The sequence below is a fragment of the Equus caballus genome, chromosome 27, assembly GCF_041296265.1.
Source record: "Equus caballus isolate H_3958 breed thoroughbred chromosome 27, TB-T2T, whole genome shotgun sequence".
Lineage (NCBI taxonomy): Eukaryota > Metazoa > Chordata > Mammalia > Perissodactyla > Equidae > Equus > Equus caballus.
Window position 1 is genome coordinate 20298973 of NC_091710.1, and position 19747 is coordinate 20318719.

The 19747-nt window shown below is 36.3% G+C and overlaps 1 protein-coding gene across 2 annotated transcripts in view; it reads right to left on the reverse strand.

The window, feature by feature from the left end:
- Positions 1 to 19747, reverse strand: part of HOOK3 (hook microtubule tethering protein 3) — a 106672-nt gene that overhangs the window by 66758 nt on the left and 20167 nt on the right. For both annotated transcript variants that reach the window (XM_023630758.2, XM_070253336.1), the window contains exons 3-8: positions 18869 to 18941; positions 15735 to 15785; positions 14025 to 14157; positions 9426 to 9493; positions 1827 to 1889; positions 383 to 466 (exon numbers count right to left, since the gene is read on the reverse strand). In XM_023630758.2, coding sequence (XP_023486526.1) covers positions 383 to 466; positions 1827 to 1889; positions 9426 to 9493; positions 14025 to 14157; positions 15735 to 15785; positions 18869 to 18941 — 472 coding nt within the window. The remainder of the gene's footprint in view (positions 1 to 382; positions 467 to 1826; positions 1890 to 9425; positions 9494 to 14024; positions 14158 to 15734; positions 15786 to 18868; positions 18942 to 19747) is intronic.

Below are 19747 nucleotides of genomic sequence, written 5' to 3' on the forward strand. Positions count from 1 at the left end.
CTTCAAACTGACCACTAAGTGAGTATTCATACTACGGAAATTGGCAAACACTACAGATCAGGGCTTTTAAAAATCTCCCTCACCCCTCCTGAGAGCTGGCACTGATAGCTCCTCTGTCTCTTCTTTACCCCTCCTCTTTCTCTTTTCTTGTGGGCTTACATCATTTTAATTCATTATTATAAATTTAATGCAGTTGCAGGAAGGAAAGAAAATTAATATCTTTGCTCAGTCTACTATCTTTAACCAGAAATCTGTTTTCCTTTTTTGTCTTTAACTAGGGTTGCATTATATAGTCAAACTGTACTGTGTGGCAGTACACAGCACATTTGGGGGTACTTACAGAAGTGCATTTCACAGGCGGTACACAGAACAGACCTCTTACCTGCATATCCAATTCATGGCACCTTTGAGCAATTTCTTCCTTTGCTGACAAAGCTTCATTTAGTTCCTCTGTAGTTTTCTTCAACTGATTAGAAACAAAGAGATACAATAAACACTTCAATATGAAGTGGCAACAATTAATAATTACATATGTACAATATTGAAATAAAACATTTTTCCCTTTTCTTTCTGAGAGGCAGAGAGAAATCAAGAACCCTCTGCCAAGAGTCAAAAGACTGCACTTCTAACTTTAAACATCTTTTAGTCCTAAGTCTTGTCTTTTCTGTTCTTTCCTCATAACAAGTTTTCTTACATGTCGTCTTCTCTCTGGGCTATTTGGCTCTTGGCAATGTTGATTCTGTAATAAGGTAGAAATTTAACCTTGGTGACATATGTCTGCACTAGAGGAATAGCGGTTCAAGTGTTAAAATATACAACTAGTGTATTTCAACACAAGTTTTTTAGTCACATTAAATCTTTGTGATAATTTGTATATCAGTTTTAAAATAAAAGATTTTTATTATTCTGATTCTCAACACAAACCAAACATTCCCAAATTGTGTCCCATTATTACACAAACTCTAAGTTAGCAAAGTATGACAAAAAATAATTAAAATTAATTTTTAAAACCAAAGAAAAAATTGATTACAAAAAAACGCATTCAAGGTGACAACTTTAAAATCAAACACCATAAGGCAAAGGAAAGATAAATTACAACTTGGGTTAAAATTATAGCACATCCAAAGATTTTCCTGCAAAACATTTAGAAATCATGGGAAAGAAATGAGAGAAGACAAAGAATACAAAGATTTCTGTTCATGCTTTGGAACAGATGTCCCAGAATAGCTGGAACATAGAAACTGACAATGTAAGTAACGGCATTTTATTAAAAAATAAAATTAAAATTACAAAATAACTTTTCTGTTAAAACTGCAATACACTGCAGAGTTCATTTAAAAATAAAGTTCCCTAGTGCATTTAAATATGTATTGACAAATCTTCACCTCTTCACAAGATAAAGGGTAGAGGAGATATCTTCAATTGAAGAATACCATTAAATAAAAGGTAAAATATCTTTTGTATGATTAATACATCATAAGATTAAATGCATACAACTTCCCAGGAATGCATCTATTGTGTTAAAAGTGGCATTTAGAAAGTATCACTAACGAAAAAAGAAAAATCACGACTAGAAAACATGAATTACAATAAGTTAAATAAGTTAATTTATTTCAAAGTGGGTTATGCAATAACACTTTAATTACAAATTTAATTACAAATGTGTAATATCTATTAGTAAAGTGGCTTCAGTTCTTGAATTTTAGATAAATAATAAAGAACTACACCAATACATTTCATAAGCTATTTCAATCGAAACATTCTTTTCATTAATATCTACAGTTTATCCTTTTCGATCTTTGCATGGATAAAAACAATGCAAATACCTGGCGATCAAGGTCAACATAGGCATCATTTCCAGCAGAGACAGGAGATTCTTTACTCATCAGCTGGAATTAAGATTTAAATGATTATAACTATGAGACAAAAGAGACATTCTATACAATATACTTACACAACAAACATGAACACTCAGCCACTAAAGAATTATAAAAATTAAAATGAAAACACAAAGGTAAAAGGAACATTTTCTTATACATGAAAGTTTCTCACTCCGGAAATTTTTTTTCACTCAGGATAATGCCTTCACTTAAAATTACACGTCTAAATTCTGGTGCTCATTGTCACTGTAGGTCCAGGCATAAGAATCAACTATTACTTATTCTTATTACTAAAAAGACAAGTCTCTAAGTTAAAAATGTGGCTAAATATTTGAAAACATTGACTTTTCAGTAAAAATATGGTAACACTAAGTAACTATTTCCAAAGAACAAATGTGGGCAACATCAACATTAGCCAGAATTAACTGGCTACAGTTTAATAACACGCACACACGAATCTGTTTTAGCTTCTCTCACCCTTGTGTTTCAAGGAGAGAAGGTCCAAAGGGTGTGTGAGGATTTGAGGGAGAAGGGGATAAAATTCCGATTGTGACAAATGTCAGGGGCAGATTCAAATGGGCCCAATTTTCTATTGTTTCCTTCTTATGTTCTGTCTGAGGACAAAAGAGAGAGGGACAATTAGAAATGTGGGGATGTGCTGTTGAGAGATATTGTAATCTCAGCCTTCATCCCACTCTCTAGAGAACTGAAATGTTATGTTCAGCTGTATCTTTTTCTCAAGATCAGTGGTTTTCAAAGTGAGGTCCCCAAACCAACAACATTCAGCATTGCCTGAGAATCTGTCAGAAACACAAATTCTTGGGTTCCAGCCCAGATTTACTGAATCAGAAACTAGCGGTTAGGGCCCAGCAACTTGTTTAATTTAAGTCCTCCAAGTGATTCTGATGCATACCGAAGTCTGAGAACCACTACTCTACATTAACGTAATGAGAAGAGGTCAAAGTCCCTGGGCATAAATATGGGGGGAAATTCTCAGAATAAAAATACCGGCTTCAATTTTTATGCTTTTATTTTGAGGACATTAATAAAAAGATTTTCAAAAGACTTTTCTTCCAACTGAAACAATATCCATTGTACAGAAAATAAAATCCAGAAAAAAAACATAAAGACAGAAAACCCATTATTCTACCATCTAGAAATAACCACCTTTAAAACTGTGAAATATTTAAGAAGCTACCTGTGCCAACCATGGGTCTGGCACAGTTCAAGCGAGAAAGACAAATCCATTATGGTGTGATAAGGGTTGTGACAGATATTCAGAGAGGAAGTATCTAATTCAGAGGCAGGAAGGAGAGGGAAGTGGAAGTATTTTCTCTCAGTGTTTTTTCTTCTATTGTTACACTGTAGTCCTTTTCAGAACACAGCAACACCTCTGAATAAAAACCTAGGTATTCCGCTCCCTTCATAAGTCTCTTGTTCAGTTACATCTGGTCTATCTGTTCCTCGACTTCCTCAGCACTTCCAGGCCCTAGACCTCTCCACTCTCTCCCTGCTTTTCATTGTCCTTATATTCATTTTCTTCCTTACTTTGCTTAGACTCTTGAGTGAACATCACTGTTTTGCCTGCCTGAAGTTCACTCCTCTTTTTTCTAATATCAACCTGTTTTTGGAAATCTCCCCTTCCCCACTTTAGCTTCCATGGTTTGTCATTTGTTTAATCAATTATCTTCTCTTTCTAGCTTAGATTTCGTGGTCTATTATGTTGATGACTTCTGTCAATATAATCAATTCTCCTCTTACCTCAATTCCTTCTTCCCAGCAAAATCTCAATGCAAGTTCAATCCAACTACCTAATTCTTCTGGCTATATACCCTGACTGCCAAGTACTGAGAGAGTAAAAAAGTTTTAAAAATCATAAAACACTATTAATACATAGTTTCGAATCTCAACTGGGCCTTCAAAGTTGCCCAAAAAGTAGTTACGCTTCCCCAGTCAGCAGCCTCTTGATTCCCTTTAAACATTATTCCAAACATTTCCTACTTCTCTAACCTCACCAATTCCCCCACTCTTCACCCAACCTTGCTTCCAGATATGAATTTCCCCAATTTCCTATACCTTAACCTACAAAATTGGCAACATTCATGCCCATCCTTTCCTTCTTCGATTTTGTTATAATACAAGTGCTATTCTTCCCATCTAAGACTAATCCCTCCACTTGTGCTCTCAACCCAGTCTCTCCCCAGCTTCTCACAGACCCTGTACCATTTATCATCCTCTTCGTTCTATCTCAACCTCTACTTTCTCTTTCTTGTGCCTTCTTCCTATTACCATTTAAATAGTTAAAAGACTATCATTTACTTGACTGTATTCACATTTCTCTAAAGAAGATAACACACAAATGGCCAATACATGAAAAGGTGCTCAACATCATTAGTGTTTAGGAAAACGCAAATAAGCCACAATGAGATACCACTTCAGACTCACTGGGACAGCTATTATCGGAAAGATGGACAATAACAAGTGTTGGCAAGGAGGTGGAGAAATCAAAACTCTAGTGCAATGTTTGTGGGAATGTAAAATGGTGCACCTCCCATGGAAAACAGGTTGGTGCATTCTCAAAAGGTTAAACATAGGATTACTGTATGACCCAGCAATTCAATTTCTAGATATATATCCAAAATAACTAAAAACAGGTGTTCAAAAAAAACCTATACACTAACGTTCATAGCAGCACTATTTACAATAGCCAAAAGGTGGAAACAACTTAAATGCCCATCAACTGACAAATGGACAAACAAAATGTGGTAAATCCATACAACAGTAGATTACTCAGCCATAAAAAGGAACGAAGTATTGATACATGCTACAACATAACCTTGAAAACATTCTAAGTGAAACAAGCCAGACATAAAAGGCCACATATCATATGATTCCATTTATATGAAATATCCAGAATAGGAAAATTTATAGAGACAGAAAGCAGACTACTGGCTGCCAAGGCTGAAGGGAGGAGGAAATGAGTCTTGCCTGTTTAATGGGTACAGGGTTTCCTTTTGTGGCGATGAAAAAGTTCTGGAAACTAAATAGTGGTAATGTTTGCCTAATGTTACGAATGTACTAAATATCACTACTGGTAAATTTTATGTTATGCGTATTTTACCACAATAAAAAAAAAAATCAAAGTCAGTAGCACCTTAATAAAGACATAAAAATAGAATGTGCCTTAAAAAAAAGAGAGAGAGAGAGAGAAACTACCATCTTACAAAAACCCTTCTTCGGTCCCATCATTTCACCCAGCTACCCCTGCCTTCCTCCTAGGTCATCAAGCCTGCTGACTGGAGCTCTGAGCTTTTCAGATCTGTCCACCTCTCTCCACCCTGACTGCCATCACCTAGTTCAGCCTTCCATCATTCTTCACTGGACAATTATTAAAGTCTCTCAACTGCTCTCCTCTTTTCTAGCCTTGTTTTCCTCTAACCCACTCTTCTCACTGCATGGATTTTCTCAAATACAGACTTCAATGCACTTTCTCCTTAAAATCTGTTCATTAATTTCCAAAATTCCAACTCTTTTAACAAAACTGCTCAATATCCTAATAATCTGACGTCTCATTTCAAGTCTAAGCACTCTGCACGTACAGGCAGTCTTCTTTCAGTGCCTCCAACACGCCGTGCAGGTCTTGCTTATTCGTGTCGCCTGGACTTCAGAACAATTGTTGCCCTTTTCTGACCTCATCTCCTCCTTCAGTGCTCAGTCTAGACGACACTTCCTCTGAGTAGCCTTCCTGAACGTCTCCAGACTGAGTCCAATACTCCCTGAGGTACTCCTACATTTTCCCCATCAGGGTACTTTTCATTTTGAATACTTTGCAAGTATCTGAATTGCTTGTTCATTCATTTCTCCCATGAGACTTACACTTTGTGAGGCAAGAGACCATGTCTATGTTTTTCATAATTGCATCCCTAATGCCTACTACGGCTCCTGGTGCATAGTAGGTGCTCAATAAGTGTTTACTAAATGAATAAAATGAATAGACCCATAATCTATTCTTACGATCTAACTGTATGTATTGCTTTGTTCACTTGACATTTTAAATGTTTTCCCTTTGTCATAAGACAACTCCCTCCCTTTTTTTAAACAAATTTTTATCAGCTATATAATATTCCATGGGCTAGAAGTATCATGATTTAAACACTTGTTTACCAAGGGATATAGAATGTCTTCACATTTCTGTTAATATCAAATAGTTTGATAAACACTGTTGTGCCCAATCTTGGTCTGAATTTCTAAAGAATTCCCTGGGATAGATCCATAAAGTGAAAATCACTCAGTCACAGACTTTAATTTTAAAAATACTGATTATAGATACAATACTTGTTATTATAGAAAAATTGGAAAACAGAGAAAAGAGTTTAGAACATCCAATCATGTGGAGATAGTTAACATTTTGGCAAGTTTGTTTTTACTCATTTTAATTTTTAACAGAAATGAGATTATACTGCTCTTGTGCTCTCTAGCCTACCTTTTCTTACCAAATATATTGTAAGGTTTCCCCACATCATTATGTTTTTCAAAAATAAGCTTTAATGCCTATGTAATATGCCAATACATTATTGCATCATAATTTATTTATCTGTTCCCCTACTGCTAGACAGTTAGATTATTTCTAATGTTTCAGTGCTAGAAAATAATGCTGAAATAATCTTGAGGCAACACAGCACAGTGGTTATGGGCGTAGGCTCTGGATTCAGACTGCTTAGATCTGAGTTCTGATTCTGCCACTACTTCTTGTGTGAACTTGATCAAGTTATTCACATGCCTATGCCTCAATTTTCTCTTTTATAAAGTGAGGACAATAACAGCACATACCTCAAGGATTAGTTATTCTTTTTCTTTTTCTTTTATTGTAAAATATCCATAACATAAAATTTGCCATTTTAATAATTTTTAAGTGTACATTTCAGTAGAATTACAACTGCAGTGAATTTCAAATGAGTTAATAGATGGAATGTGCTTAGTAAGTACGAGTACTACCTAGCTCATCATAGGTGCTGCATAAACGTTTACTACTACTCTTACGTATCCTTGTATTTCAGATTTCCTTAGGATAATTCCTGAAAGTAGAAACACAGCAAAAATTACAGTAAGGTAGAACTGTTAATGGCCCCCTTATTCTTTTTTGTTTAGTAACAAAATTTTCAAATTTTGGTTGTGTCCATGACCACCTGGAATAAAGACCACATTTCCCAGTTTCCCTGTGTGGCTATGTGAGTAATATCTGGCTAATAAGAGTGAGAATTCCTGAAAGTTTACTAGAAGTGGATAACCTCTCCTTCAATCTTTCCTGCTGGTTGGAAATGTGAACGTGATAGCTGAAACTTGCGAAGTCACAGCTGAACCACTAGGCGAGAATCATGTATTAAGGATGGCAGACAATAAGATAGAAGAAAGCTAGGTCCCTGATGACTACAGAGCCAACTCAGGACCACTTAAAAGCAAATTAAACTTCTATCTTGCTTGGGTGATCATCATTTTGGTATTTTAACATTCACCTTATATCTTACAGGATATAAAGGTATAACTTTTTTTGCTGAGGAAGATTCGCCCTGAGCTAACATCTGTTGCCAGTATTCCTCTATTTTGTGCATGAGCTTCCATCACTGCATGGCCATTGACAGGTGAGTGGTTTAGGTACATGCCCAGGAACCAAACCCAGGCTGCCAAGGTGGAGTGTGGCAAACTTAACCACTAGGCCACGGGGCTGGCCTGAATATAACATTTTTAAAAAGATACACCAGTTTACCCTCCTATCATCCATGCTGATTGCCAAAGTGATGATCTTTTAACTGCTTTGCTTTTTGAAAGGTCCTGTGTAATAATTTGGCTGGCCTTTACTCCCAGTTACTGGGAGGCAGCCTCTGGATCTCTGGGATTTCCCTACTAATACGGGTGTCTTTGTTATTCATGGTGGGCCTCTAGATAGTTTAAGCTAAGGAGATGACTCCAGTTGGCGGCTGCCCATGCCAGAAAGACTGACCATATTAGAGGGTTGGGGCTTTGAGCCACATGATATCAGCCTGACCTCTGGGAAGGAGAGGTGGGCTGGAAATTGAGTTCAACCTCGTGGGCAATGATCCAATCAATCATACCTATAAAATGAAACCCCAATAAAAACTCTGGACCTAAAAGTTCAGGGGGGATTCCCTGGCTGGCAGTACTATTGTCACTCATGAATGTGCCAGGAGGGTGATATCTTGATTCCATGGGGAGGGGACAACAGAAATTTTGGGATACTCCCAGACCTCCCTCTATGCATTTTTTGGGAGGGAGGGCTGATTCTGATTTGTATCCTTTTGCTATAACAAAACTGTCATGGTTCCTGAGTTCTGTGAGTAATTCTAGCGAATTATCAAACCTGAGGGGGTAGCGGGAATCCCTGGATTATAGTCAGTTGGTAGAATTAAAATAAAACACTTTATCTTAATTTGCATGTAGCATTTTTCATGATTGTTGTATTTTTTTCCCTGTTAGTTGCATATTCATGTCCTATACTGTCTTCTTGTTTCCTTAAGGGTTTCTTCCATTACTTGTATGTTATATGCATCCTCACATCCTGAGACCAACTAGTTATTAATCCTTATCTTATTTTTACTATTACAGTTTTAGGTCTTACATTTGATGGAGTTCAGGACATGCTATTCCAAAATACGGCACATTGGCATATTGAATATTTCAAGCTGAAGGAATCTGAGAAGCAGCAGGTACCAGGAAGATTTTCTGACCTTCCAGTGAAGCAGATCTTAAGACCCTCATGTGATAGGTGGCCCCCCTACACTCAGAGAAAATGAGCATCCTTATCTCTGAAAACAGAGGGACACTGAAAGCAATCTGAATGAACAGGACTTGCTGTTTCCCCCAGGTTACTACACTTAGCTTAAACTCTGTTTTTTGCCATGTGACATTTTTCCACGACTCTCCACTCTTCCTCAAACCTAGCATCAAAACACAGGTTTAAACACTTCTTTGGCCTTCACTTCTTGCAAAGGCTCTGTGTCATAAAATTTATATTAAATTAATTTGTACGCTTTTCACTTCTTACTCTGTCTTTTGCTACAGAAGCCTCAGCCAAGAATTTGGAAGGGTAGAGGATTCCTCCCAAACAGTTTCAATATAAACATTCACCTAGAAATTGCTTTGGGTATGGTTGGAGTTGAAGATCTGTTTTCTACCAAACAAGAAACCAATAGTTAAGTGTGAGGTAGACTGCTGGTTTAAGATAAATGTTATTTATAACGGCTTTAGGAATTAGTCTACTATTCCTAGTTCATCAGGCCATTTAAAAAAATTAGGAATAGTTACTGAATATCTATACCTGCAAGATAAATGTTTGAGATTTAAATAAAAATAAGAAATTTACAGGACTATGATTTAATAAAAATGAGAAGCTATATATCCTAAGTATAAAGAAAAGATTCTCAAAAAGTGAGTAGGGGAATTTCTTTTTAAAATTTCTACCTCAATTATTTAAACTCATGTTTGCTCCTTCAATTTTTCACAAACTGTAAGTACGAAGCTCCAACGTACCTCTTGAATGGCTGTCATGACAACATGTTGAACAGATTCCTCCATCATCATAATGGCTTGGATGTACTCTGAAAACAAGAACAATCTGGAATGTCACTGTTCAAGTTAAAGATAGTCAAGGGAATAAAGGCTAACACTTCATGATTCTTATAAGGAGTTTCCTGTTTTGAGTCTTCCTAGGAATTCCTCATATATATAGTCAAACATATGTGCCATAGGTAAAGTAAAAGCTGAGAATCACAGTATTTATCTTTCCTTCAGATAATGTTCCCCCCACCCACCATTCCTTATAAAGTTGAGGCTACAGCTAAAGGTCACAAATATGCAGGATCTCAGGAACTTAAAACAAATGAAATAGGAAAGCTGAAAGCCAGGATGGAAAGGACTCCATATTACTGTTCTTAAAATCTGAACATTATGTGTCTTTCACATTATTCTTTGCTGCATGTTAAAAAACCCTGAAGTTTGGGCTTTATTCTTATGTGACATTAAAGCACTGAATTGCGTATAATCCCTACCTTATTATTTTCTACTATAGAAAAAACTTAATGAACCTGAAAGCTGCTTAGAACAAAAAATTACGATGAATTTGAGGTAGAAACTGATAACATAGTTAAACAAATATTGTAGAACACTGGGCTTTAAAACAGTGACCCGTGTCTTTTTTTTTTTTTAAAGATTTTATTTTTCCTTTTTCTCCCCAAAGCCCCCAGGTACATAGTTGTGTATTTTTAATTGTGAGTCATTCTAATTGTGGCATGTAAGACGCTGCCTCAGCGTGGCTTGATGGGCGGTGCCATGTCTGCGCCCAGGATCCGAACCGGCGAAACCCTGGGCTCCTGAAGTGGAGCGCACGAACTTAACCACTCGGCCACGAGACCGGCCCCAGTGACCCACATCTTTAATATACTAAAGCACCAACTCCATCCATCTTACTACTCTCACCACTGCCAAGAAAGAGAAGACTCTCTTGGCTATCAGTAGTGACGAAGTTGGAAAAAACAATTTCTTGCCTTCTAAAAAAGCCCCGGAAGTAGTTTTCGTTATTTTCAAATCCAACAATGGATAATGAAAGTGTCATTACACATAAAAAATCAGCAGGCCAGTTGGATTCCAACAAATATGGTAAATGTTTTAATAAGAAACACTTAAAAGGGTAAAGTGATTAGGAAATTTTAGCCTCAACCTGCCTTTCCCCCTAACACATCCAAAAAACAAACACCGAAAAATTGTCTCAGCATTCCAACTATTACATGAAGGAGTCTTAATATGAAATCGTTCAAGTGATCTTTTGGCAAGAAAGAGACATGTATTTGAAATGCCAAATTCTAATCCTGTGCTTGACAGGTAACTTGTTGAAAAAAAAAAGTATTTTGAAAGCATTATTAAATTATGACATTTTGACATTCTGGTTGTTAATGCCAAAGCTTTTAGTTAATGCAAAACATATTTTTCAGGAAGTCATGTCCTAAGGATATTTGTACCCAGTCAGATGTGTGGTGACACAAATATACACAGCACACTTAGATCACAGGCACTGTGCTTCCGCCAGCAGTAGAAATATATCCTAACTGACCCACTATTTGGTTAAAAGAAAATTCCTTTAGTCTAAGCTCGATTTTTCGTTTTGTTTTGTTTTGTTTTGTTGTTAATGGGGAGCCCCTCAAAGGAGTGCTGGAATACAAGGGAGTGCTTCTAGATATTCTGCTCAGAGGCATGAAACAGAATTCCAGGCTATGGAGAGAATGGCCCAGCTAGGATGACTAAACAGCCCCCAAATAAAAGTCTGTGAACACAGAAGAGAAGCAGCAGTGGCCCTGAGAACGGGGAAGGAAAATTCATGGTGGCTTCCTGGAGGTGAAGACAGCAGTGGGAGCAGAGAGGCTGTGCAGTTAGTAAGGTGCGAGAGGGGAAGCGTTAGTTAAGAAGCGGTGTTGCCACGTCAAGGCCCTTCCCCGCGAACACCGTAGAATGCTAAATGATAAAATGATGATGAGAACTACATTAATGTACAATTTTTGAAAAATAAAAAAATTTACAAATCTTAAATGTCTGAAATACAAGCATCTATGATTACGAGGTGCAGATCTATGAGGCAATGCTGGAAAATGAGGTGTGCCACGTCAGGGAGTTTATCCTGAAAAGCTAGCTTTTAGGTCCAAAATCTACAGTGCTGTTCAGTATAAAGAGTGTTAAGTCTACAAGTGGAAGTGACATGGGCTTTTGTCCCTCCCTAGGCTCTCAAAAGCACGACATCTTGGGCAAGTCACATAAACTTATGAGTCTTAATTTCCTAATCTGAAAACAGTATTTTTTGTTCTGTTAGTGCTCAGTAGAGTACCAGGCAGAAGGGAGACACACAGTAAATATTTTTTTTTTTTAAGATTGGCACCTGAGCTAACAACTGTTGCCGATCTTTTTTCTTTTTTCCCTTTCTTCTTTCCCCCCAAAGCCCCCAAGCACATAGTTGTATATTCTAGTTGTAGGTCCTTCTGGTTGTGCTGTGTGGGATGCCGCCTCAGCATGGCTTGATGAGTGGGGCCATGTCCGCGCCCAGGATCTGAACCAGGGAAACCCTGGGCCTCTGAAGCAGAGCACATGAACTTCACCACTGGGCCACGGGCTGGCCCTGGTAAATATTGTTATTAACTGTGTTTTCTACTACTAATCTTTGCTTTTTCAAATTTACCACCACTTATTTGCTCCAAATGGAGAAGTCAGATAGCCAAGATAAATGTAAAGTCAACTTTCTGAGCGATTGCCCTCCCTTCTTCTAATTGAAAAAATGATCTAAACACAAAGCCCTTTTTATTTGTATAGTACTTCATGGATTACAAAGCAAATACACCCAGACAACTTCATTTACTCCTTGTGACTATCAGGTTTTATATCCTGATTTTGTATCATCAACGTGCAGTGACTGGTAATACTTAATTCAAAAATCCATTTAATTTGAATCTTTGTTCTCAACTGTGTTCCTGAGAGCAGAGAACACCCTCCAGATAAGTATGATGTTAAAATACTGTTCAAAGTTTTCATCATTTACATACAATGTCAGCGGAAAAACTGAGTCTAGGTTTTATACAGAACTTTGGTCTATGCGACAAGCTCAATAAATAAATATGACTGTCTTCTTTTCCATAGGAATATGGATATAGGTAACATCCTTATTTTCCTATTCCTACCCTGTAATAAATATAATTAGCCAAGTCTTAACAGTTATACACTTCCAAGGACCCTTATGTATTAAGGATAATCCTAAGAATTAATGAATCTCCTAACAGAATACATAAGAAGCCATCTGAACTCAATGAATTACATTAAATAATTTTTCATCCACCCTTTAAAATCAAAACATCTACTTAGAGATTTAATGTCTTGAATCTTATTTATATCAATCGTCTAATATTTGACAAAAAACTTAGACATTTCAATAATATACAAAAATCACGAATGTAGAAAATTCTCTATTTAAATTTTGAGTTACACTGAATAAAAAAAAGTAAAATTTACGAAAAGACCATGGCATGCTAAAATCTAAAAGCAATGGGGCTGGAGAGAAATAAATACATTGTTAGAAAAAATTCCTGAGTCAGAGACCAATAAAACTAGCCATAGCTTCAAGAAAACAATGTTAACTATTACTAAACATCACTAGAACACCAAAAAAGTACAGACAAATTAATAAAAATCTGTTTTGCATGACCAGAGATGGGGTAGGAGGAAGAAGAAAAATACCTTTAGGCTTAAAAAAAACCCCACCTTCTTCAAAAGTCATGTAAGTAACAGTAAAATACTGTGCCATCATCATTTAGCACTCCCTATCTAACTTTCCTCCTGCTTCATCTCTTTGCACCTTCTTCACTATTCTCCAATTATAGTTGTGGGTTTTCTTAATCCCTCAAAGGTAATGGAGGTCTTTCTAACATTCAGTTTCTACGATTCGGATTCCTCTTAATACAGTACCCTCCATATCTTTGCTTAAATAACTTCCCTGACCCAAACCTAGACTGTCCCCATACACTTTACCTTCAAGCACTCATCACACTCAGACAGTTACATGTGGCATTATTTACTGCCCGCCCCCTCCATTCACCTACGAGTTCAGGAGGGCAGGCATCGTGTCTGTTCCACCTGACACTGTGTTCCTAGCTCCAGCATAATGCATGAGTTCAGTAAATATTTGTGAAATAAATCCTCTGTACTTGCAATCTAAAATATCCAATTTTAAGTTCCTAGAGCTGAATTGATCCAGTATATCATTATCATTATTACTGATATTATTAATTAATTTAGCTGGACTTCGTCCAATTAACAGTAAATTTCACTACATTCAGTGTAGTTAAAAGTAATCTACTCAAAGAATTATGTAATCTTGCAGAATGGGAAAGAGTGTCATCACAATCACATTTATCACAACTTGCAAAACTCTTTTATGCTTGCAAACAAATTAGCGAAATCATAGAAAATGGCATTCTTTGAGAGCGGCCTTAAAAAGATGCTATCATTTGTACTGGTGATTTATATATAAAACATACAATATATATTACTTTCCTTGTTATTTTAAATGCATACATACACTAACTTGAAATAAATTACCTTGCTTCTGTTCACAGTTCACAGCGCAGCCTAAAATGAGCTGAAGCATCCTTCCAAGCTCGGCAGCATCAGAATGCTCCCCAATAAGGTTCACATCAGGAAGGGTAAAGTCATTAATTTGCTGTCCTAAAATCTGAATGGAGACAAAAGGATTAGAATTGCATTTACATTTATATGAACAAATGAAATATGTGATAGAGATTAATTTGTCAGCAATGGAAACTCACCGCTAAGCCCAGAGCTGTCATGTCATTCTCACTTCCCAATTTCTACTTTTACCTCCTATACCTAAGATATAACTATCTTGAGTCACAGCAACTTAGGCCCTAATCTGATATGTGGTATGCATACTGAGCAAAGATACTGAGTACTATCGATCCCTCTACCACCCCTAGAAAGACTGGATGTGTACCCTCTGAAGAAGTGGAGCTAGAGAGGTTCTGAACCAGAGGGTACCAGAAAGAGTGGAGATTAAATACAGGTTCATGTTCCCGACAGTAAGATTCCTTCTAGCTACCTCCACTCCATTTGACTCCAAAACGCTGATAGCAAGACACTTATATCAGGTAGGAGAATGGAAGACTTTTGTATGGGGAAACTGACTGGCCCCAAAAGAAATGACTCACATGTAAATATAAGGTCACTGTCTGATAACTCTACACTGAAAAAAGAAGATCCTAAAAGCACAGAAACAAGATGAATGTGGCTGTAGTGTTACGGGTGAGGGGAAGAGCAGCATAAGAGGAGGTTAAAGGGGTCAGGCGGTACCTGGTCGCTTCTGGTAAGAAGTAAGGATTTGATTCTCAACACAATAGGAAACCATGAAAGACTTTGAGGAGGAAAGTGACAGAATCTAATTTTTATTTTTAAAAATCATCTTGGCTTTAGAGTATAGAGCAGACTGTAGAGAGGCAAGAGTGAAATCAGGGTCTCCAGTGATCTAAGCAAGAGCTAATAATGGCTTGGTATGGGTGGCAGCAGTAAAGACAGAGAAAAGCTATATTTTGGAGGTCTAACTAACAGATCTGGCTGACGATATCAAAAGAAGGACGGACCGTAAAATGATTTCTAGGTTTTGGGCTTGAGCAGTAGGGTGGATGGTAGGGTCACTTACTGAGATGATGAAGACAGATAACTGAAGCATACACACAGGTAAAACTGCAGGCAAGCTTGTGGGGGAACCAGTAAGGAAACAACACAGGTTTCTAGGGCTGCGTCCATTTGATACCTGTGGTCATAACATTTAAAGGAAACTAGTTCCACTGCCTGATTCTTTTCCTCAGGAATGTCTTGACTGTTCTGAAGCAGACCCAGAGGATAAACTGAGTTAATATAGGGATGGGGGTTTGCCAAGGAATAAACTGGAAGTAGGCAAGGGAGTTGGTTACAATAATGCAGGTACTATAAACTACCTTCACAAGTAAGGGAAGAGAGGAGAGAGTTAACAGGTAGCACAAAGTAAACTTTAACAGAAACTTTAACATAAATATCTACAAACTATCCATAATACAGTGAGAAAGATATTTCTCTTGTGACCCCCTAATAGATGCCAGTTTGAACGAACATCCTAGAATCTATACAACGAAGATAAACTGATTATTAATTTTGAGGTAATTTTTCCTTTACTTGTCTCAAGTAATATTGTAAAATATTATACAATTAAACTATCCTATAGTAACACTTCAAATAGAATGAGAAAAAAGTCCTTACCTCATGATTATAATCCAGGATTCCTTTTAAAATTTTCTTTAGATTGCTTATCTGTTTAAAAAGAGAGAAAACAACTGAGTAAAAGGCAAGCACAGATCAAAATATAGTTTAACAGAAAAATTTCTGAATCAACTAATCATTTTAATCATAAAGTAAACACAAACAATAAAATTTAATAGCCTATATGAATTATTATGGACTATCAATGGCTTAATTTATTTGATATAAAAAATTTATAAAACAAATTAAGTCTCCAATTATCTTAAAGTTTCAATGTTATGACCACACTGAGAAAAAATGGAGGGTAACTGAACAAGACTTAACAGTAAGATTAAATTATCTAGATTTTCTCCAGGTGAAGAAAAAACATGCCACCCTTAATGAAGACCAAGTTCAGCGCTGTTTTCCTTAGAAAAGTGGAGGTTAAATTCTAAGGTTAGAGCATTAAAAATAAATTATAGTAAAAATTGGCCTTGGAAATCTCTTAAAGTAACCTATCACGTATAATGTCTCCAAATCCTTCCACTGTCAGAAACGACTGCTATTTCTTTAGTTGAACACCAAAGTAAATATTTAGGAGCTATTAGATTAAAAAAATCTTGAAATGCTAGCATCACACTCAGCATTGCAAGATACTTGTGCTATATGAAGCATCCTAGAAATGAGACAGGATGAAGGACCAAAAGATATCTCCCAACACTCACTCACTTTGGAGCAGAGGTTTACTGGCCATATGCCATCGGGGTGAAATGAAAGGCAGAATGACCTGCACTATATACTGTGAACTGGTATTCCTCACCACCCCCCACCTCCCGCTTTTTGACCCAACTCACATGGTTGAATTTATGTTAAGCTAAATGTATATATGATATGATTCTGTAGATCACCTATCCAGCCATTGCTAGCCAATGTTAGCAGTTGAAGATGTCCTAGGATAGAAGACAGTATCTGTGGCTATCAAACAAAATAGGCTGAATCATAGCAATGCAACCCAGTGGTTAGTCAAAGACAGTTATTTATTTTTTTATTTTTGAAGATTTTATTTTTCCTTTTTCTCCCAAAGGTCCCCCCCCCCCCCAGTATACAGCTGTGTATTTTCAGTTGTGAGTTCTTCTAGTTGTGGCATGTGGGACGCCACCTCAGCATGGCCTGATGGCCTGACAAGCGGCGCCATGTCCGTGCCCAGGATCCGAACCAGTGAAACCCTGGGCTGCCGAAGACATACTTATTTTTAAGGGAGAAAATAAACTGAAAACTTACTTTTAAAAAAATCTCAAATAAAACTAAAATGTTTATACTTCCGGAAAAATCCGAAGACATGGAAGATACATACTTTATTTCCTTTTTCTAGGATGTTCACTTTTTCCTATCTTAATATTTTAATTAGAAAGTTATAAAAAATCAATGTGCTCATTTAAAATGATAGTTTATTTCCTATTAAAAAAGCTATCAATCTCATTATTAATCAGTGGTTTCTTACAATTAAATAAATAAAATATAGGATAAAATACAGAGAACAGGAATGCAAATCAGAACTGACATTTTTAGAAGAACATAATAAACTTTTTCCCTTCTCTATATTACTGCCTTTGCCACACTTGTGACACTCCAGTGTGGTGTGTTTATGTGCGTATTGTGTGTGTGGCAGGTGGGACATCCAACTCTCTCTTTGGTCAAGCCAGCAAGCAAACATAAAATGATTAGTAGCATTATTTTAAACATTCATGAATTGTTTTAAACATGTTATAACATTGAAAAGTAATCAATTTAATTGCTTATTCTTGAAAGACTTTTTAGAAATTAAAACAGTGCCATTAAGCAGTGTCCATTCACTCTAGCTTAGTAAAAAAGAAAGAATTGGATTTTGGCATGCTCAATAGCTAAGCAATCAAATATTTTTCATCAAATGCTTGTTTTATGGGGGAAATATAAAGACAAACTAAGCTTAGCTTAAGTCCAGGGGCTTCATGTGCTTAATCATTTCCATTTCTGAGTCTCTACCAACCTATATCAAAAAGAAATGGATTCAGAGTTTTCCAAACGGCTAGCCATGACCATTACTGGGTTACAAAAATCAATTTAGTGTAAGAAAATGATCAGATGGAGAACAAATCAGTGGTTGCTCAGGATTAGGGCGAGGGGTCGTGTGGATGTGGGTATAAAAGCAGCAGCAGGGGCTCTGCAGAAATGGAACAGTTCTCTGTCTTCATGGTGGCGGTCCTCATATGAATCTACCCCTCAGTAGACCTGCACACACAAACTCAAAAAGAGGGTAAGACTGGTGAAATTTGAATAAACTGTGGATTGTATCAATGTCAGTTCCCTAGTTCTGATACTGTATTATAATTATGCAAGATGTTACCACTGGAGAAACTGTTAAAGGTACATAGAACTTCTCTGTACATTTTTTTCTGCACCCTTGCCCCCTGTGAATCTATAATTATTTCAAAATATAAAGTCAAAAATATAATTTAGTGGGTTGCAACTAGTATTTTAAAAAATGTAACAGAAACATCACTGCATAAAGTAAGGTTAAAAATTTGTTCAACTATATATGCATATACATTTAGCTGGGCAGCAGGTTGCAGTGTAAACTATATTTCTTATTGTGGGGTTTTGGTCAAAGAAGCTTGAGAAACAATGGAACTTAAGACTACTAGGAAGGAAATAAAAATAGTTCATTCTCTGAGTGTTTTGGACACAGTTAATAATGATCAATATTTTCTCACTATTAATAACACTAGCAACTAACATTAGAAGTGTCCTGAACTATCCTAAGTGCATCACATATATTAACTCATTTATTTCTGTGAAGTAGATTCTATTACAATCGTCATTTTACAAATGGGGAAACTGAGGCACAGAAAGGTTAACAGACGATCCCAGAGATAGTAAATGGTAGGGCTGTGATATGGACCCAAGCACTCTGGCTCCAGAGACCATGCCCTCAGTCACTGTGCTTTACTGACTTCCACTGTATCTTGGGGAGCAACTTCAGGCTCCCTCTAATCTTCAATTCTAGATGATTTCACTAGAGGCTAGGTTTCTAACACTCACTGGACATACCAGAGCAAAAATCAACAAATATCATACACACGTAAGATTGATTAACATGGAAAAATTTTTTTAAATACCTTTAGTCTCCAATTATCTCCTACTTCAGTTTTGATTCTGTTTAGCCAATTTTCATCAAAATATGCAGGATCTCTGCAAATAAAAAACTAGCATATTAAGATCATGTAGCTATGAAGCTAAAACAAAGAAAATCAAAACCCATCTTGTATCATCACTTAACTGCAACAAAAAAAAATGTATTTGCCACATATCAGCCACTAAAGAACCCAGTACATGAGACCAGATGCAATTATAGATTTCTCTAAAATTAACTGTTACGAGCTCATTAAAAACTATATATTTTATTAAAAAAACCCTAAAAGGTCAAAAATAACATACAGTTAACATATTTTAAAAACAAATTATACACTAATCTGGAATTGACATAATTTGTAAATACCACACTAATATCTAAAAACAGTTAAAATTAATGACACAATTTTAAGTAGACAAAAGAAATATATTAAGAAGGTTAAAATAAGCTTTTCAGTTAATATTTCAATGACTTCTATCACCTAATACTTCAAAGGTCACAAATAATGTTGACTAAATTTCAATTTCTTTAAATAATATGAATTGAGAAGCTACATTCTCAGATATAATACTAGGCATTAGACAAAGTTGGACACTGTTTCTGTTTGCAAAAGGCTTAAAATCTAAGAGTACATTAGTGTGGACAAACAAATTCAAACGACAGAAGCTGAATATACTTATGCTTATTTTTCTTAGGAAAATTTCTCAAACTTCTATAAATGCTAGAAAGAAAAAAAACTTTTAGTCCAGCATGATCTTCATTTTGAAGTTTTTGAAACCAATACGCTAAGAAATTAAATTCGTTCAAGATCATAGACTGAACACCTATGTCTGTCCTGCTCTAGCAAGTGCTAAGTCCAAGATCT